At 52.4% G+C, this 3,924-nt stretch overlaps 1 protein-coding gene across 1 annotated transcript in view; it reads right to left on the bottom strand.

The window, feature by feature from the left end:
* The window catches only part of BRWD3 (bromodomain and WD repeat domain containing 3), a 48,703-nt gene that overhangs the window by 829 nt on the left and 43,950 nt on the right, over positions 1 to 3,924 (bottom strand). The window contains 3 exon segments of the mRNA XM_018573970.1: positions 3 to 656; positions 2,735 to 2,884; positions 3,565 to 3,668. Coding sequence (XP_018429472.1) covers positions 3 to 656; positions 2,735 to 2,884; positions 3,565 to 3,668 — 908 coding nt within the window.

Below are 3,924 nucleotides of genomic sequence, written 5' to 3'. Positions count from 1 at the left end.
GCGGTCGGCGTCCGAGTCGTCGTCGTTGTACAGCACAGTCCGCCTGCCCTGGTTGCGGGTGTTGATACGGCGCTTTTTTCTTTCCCGCTCTACGAAATCGCTCTCGTCGCAGTCGCCGGCCTCTTCCTCGTCTCCCTCGTCCTCCTCGTCGGACGTCTTGACGGCCGGGCTCTGCGGGGTCTTGCTCAGGCCTCGTCCTCGGCCTCTACCTCGTCCTTTCTTGGCTTCCACCCCTCTCAAACTGTAACCTTTCGCTCGGCCCCTCCCCCGGCCCCTCCCGCGTCCGCGTCCTTTTTTTTGGGGGTTCTTGTCGCCGGTGATCTCCGGGAGCTTGCGCTTAAGTTTCGTCCGCGCTGCTTTGGTGTAATCGTGGTCGCCGTCGACGTAGTCCTGGTCGGACTTGGGGGACGAATCGGAGTCTGAGGTACATTCGGACTCGCTCTTTGAACTTGAGCTCGACCCAGAATCTCTGACAGAAGGGGAGCGGGCTGGCTTGTCTGCATCTTCCTCCACATCATCCTCATCCTCATCCTCCTCCTGCATCTTCTCTTGTGGTTCTGCTGCACTTTCAGCGTCTGAGGAACTCAGGACTCTTCTTCTGGCCTTTGGTGCGTCTCCTCCATTCCCGTTCACAAGAGGACCATTGGTCTGCTCCACTGGGGGACAAAGAACATCTCTGGTTATATACGGAGGACAAGATAGAACGTCACAACTACAATCAGAGACCTTCCTAAACACCAAACAATCTGTAATGCAGCACACATACCTGTGACCCTTCCACCATACTGTGCTACATGACTGGGAAGCATACGGATAATATTCAAAAGGTCCAACTATGTACCTTCCCCCTCCTCCCAGGCCCAACTACGTACCCTCTCCTCCCAGGCCCAACTATGTACCTTCCCCCTCCTCCCAGGCCCAACTACGTACCCTCTCCTCCCAGGCCCAACTATGTACCTTCCCCCTCCTCCCAGGCCCAACTACGTACCCTCTCCTCCCAGGCCCAACTATGTACCTTCCCCCTCCTCCCAGGCCCAACCAAGTACATCCTCTCCTCACAGGTATCTCCCCTTTCCATAGGTGAAACTAAATATCTCCCTTCCTCAAATGTTCCAACTAAGAACTTCCCAATTGCTCAACTCAGTACCTACCACCCTTCAAAGGCCCAACTAAATAACCCCCCTTTCCATAGGCCCAACTAATTACTTCTCCTCCTCAAAAGGTCCAACCAAGTACTGTTGCTTTTCATAGGTTCATCTGAGAACCCCCCTCCCCCTTGTTAGACCCCTTTCTACAGGTCCTACCGAGAACCTTCCCTTTCAGTAGGCCCAGCTAAGTACCTCCCCTTTCCATAGGCCCAATAAATTAAACTTACCTCTCCCATCGACCCAAGTTAGAACCTCCCCTTTTAAGAGGCCTAAGTACCTCCCCTTGCTATAGGCCCATCTAAGTATCTACCCTTTCCCATTGCCCCTACTAAGTACCTCCCTTCCCAGTAGGCCCAACCAAGTACCTCCTCTTCCAATAGGTCCAGCTAAGAATCCCACCTTTCCATAGGCCCAACCAAGTAACTTAGAACTTCCCCTTTTAATAGGCCCATCTAAGTACCTCCCCTTTCTGTAGGCCCACCCAAGCACCTCCCCTTTCTGTAGGCCCATCGAAGTATCTAGCCTTTCCCATAGCCCCTACTAAGAACCTCCCTTCCCAGTAGGCCCAACCAAGTACCTCCCCGTCTAATAGGTGCAGCTAAGAATCTCCCCTTTCCATAGGCCCACCTAAGTAACTTAGAACTTCCCCTTTTAATAGGCCCAACTAAGTACCTCCCATTCCCATAGCCCCTTCTTAGAACCTCCCTTCCCAGTAGGCCAAACGATGGACCTACCCTTTCCGTAGGCCCAACTATGCATCTCTCCATTCCCATAGGCCCAAACTATGCACCTCCCCTTTCCATAGGCCAAACTATGTATCTCTCCATTCCCATAGGCCCATACTAAGTACCTCCCCTTTCTGTAGGCCCAACCAAGTACCTCCCATTCTAATAGGTCCAGCTAAGAATCTCCCCTTTCCATAGTCCCAACCAAGTACCTCCTCATGCCATAGGCCCACCTAAGTAACTTAGAACTTCCCCTTTTAATAGGCCCACCCAAGTACCTCCTCTTTCCCATACCCCCTACTTAGAACCTCCCTTCCCAGTAGGCCCAACTATGCACCTCCCCGTTCCATAGGCCCAACTATGTATCTCTCCATTCCCATAGGCCCAAACTATGCACCTCCCCTTTCCGTAGGCCCAACTATGTATCTCTCCATTCCCATAGGCCCAAACTATGCACCTCCCCTTTCCGTAGGCCCAACTATGTATCTCTCCATTCCCATAGGCCCATACTATGCACCTCCCCTTTCCGCAGGCCCAACTATGTATCTCTCCATTCCCATAGGCCCAAACTATGCACCTCCCCTTTCCATAGGCCAAACTATGTATCTCTCCATTCCCATAGGCCCATACTAACTACCTCCCCTTTCCTTCCATCAGCCATTCCCTCGGCAGGTCTGATTCCATCTCTCAGTTAAAGAGTAACAAGAAAACAGACCTCCGGCATGGACCCTGAAAATGCCCGGCAGCCAGGAACAGAAATCTGCCGAGTTTAGTAACCGTTTGTGAGGATGAAGCCGCTACGTTTTCGAGGACGTAGCGACATGTCGGGCACAGTAGCGGTAGCGGGGTTCATCGCGTTACCTTTGGCAGGGGAGGATAGGGTCATCGTGCTGCTCGCTGCTTCTGGCTCAGAGTCATTTTTGTTCTGTGTGTTGGACCCGGAAGATGGCGGCGGCGTCTTCGTTTCCTCGCCAGCGGAGAGGTTATCGGGTTCCACAGGAGAATCGGACACTAAAGAGAGAGACGAAGGCTCGGGACGTCAATGGGAAAGAGGCCAACAAGCTGCGCAATGTTCAGTGTCATGCGTTATAAATACAGACATGCGTTTTCCTGGAAGATGCACTTCAACAATTCACCTACACGTACGATCCATAGCATTCCAATCTGATATCTTTAATGCTGACCTCCGTCCTTCCCTTCAGTCTTCTATCTGACCTCCGTCCTCACCTCAGTCTTATATCTGACCTCCGTCCTCCCCTTCAGTCTTCTATCTGACCTCCACCTCCCCTTCAGTCTTCTATCTGACCTCCGTCCTCCCCTTCAGTCTTCTATCTGACCTCCGTCCTCCCCTTCAGTCTTCTATCTGACCTCCGTCCTTCCCTTCAGTCTTCTATCTGACCTCTGTCCTCCCCTTCAGTCTTCTATATGACCTCCGTCCTCCCCTTCAGTCTTCTATCTGACCTCCGTCCTCCCCTTCAGTCTTCTATATGACCTCTGTCCTCCCCTTCAGTCTTCTATCTGACCTCCGTCCTCCCCTTCAGTCTTCTATCTGACCTCCGTCCTCCCCTTCAGTCTTATCTGTAGTAGAGCAGAACACCTTCCCTGCTTTGTTATGGAGATGAGGAGAGGGGAGGTGCTCTGTAGTTGTTGGATGACACTCAGATACAGAAGAGTGGGGAACCTTTACTTACTTTCAGATGAGGAAGAGGAGGAGGACGAGGATGAGCTCCCGGAGAGAGGAAGCACGGAGTTCTGGTTCACTTTCTGGGGTGTTTTTCTGGGCTTTGCCTTTGGACTAAAAAACAAGAAACATGTTAGTTACGGCAAAAGACAAAATGACCGGCAAGAAGAGCCGAGTGTCAGGACAGCCACACACGTGGTCACAAGTCCGGGCGCAGACATCAGAGCTAGACGGCAGGAAAGTGTAAGTAGTCGCTGCCATGCGCTCCCAGATTTGGCTTCTCCGCGGGGTGACATCAGGCGATCCAGTTAGAACCTTGGTAACCCCATTTGTTTGGTTGGGAGGCGTCACTGCCCATAGACCCAGGAAA

Source organism: Nanorana parkeri, unplaced genomic scaffold (genome assembly GCF_000935625.1).
Source record: "Nanorana parkeri isolate BGI_ZX_2015 unplaced genomic scaffold, ASM93562v1 scaffold2650, whole genome shotgun sequence".
In the NCBI taxonomy this organism is placed as follows: Eukaryota; Metazoa; Chordata; class Amphibia; order Anura; family Dicroglossidae; genus Nanorana; species Nanorana parkeri.
The sequence above is the reverse complement of the archived record's forward strand: the minus strand, read 5'-3'. Positions and strand labels throughout refer to the sequence as shown.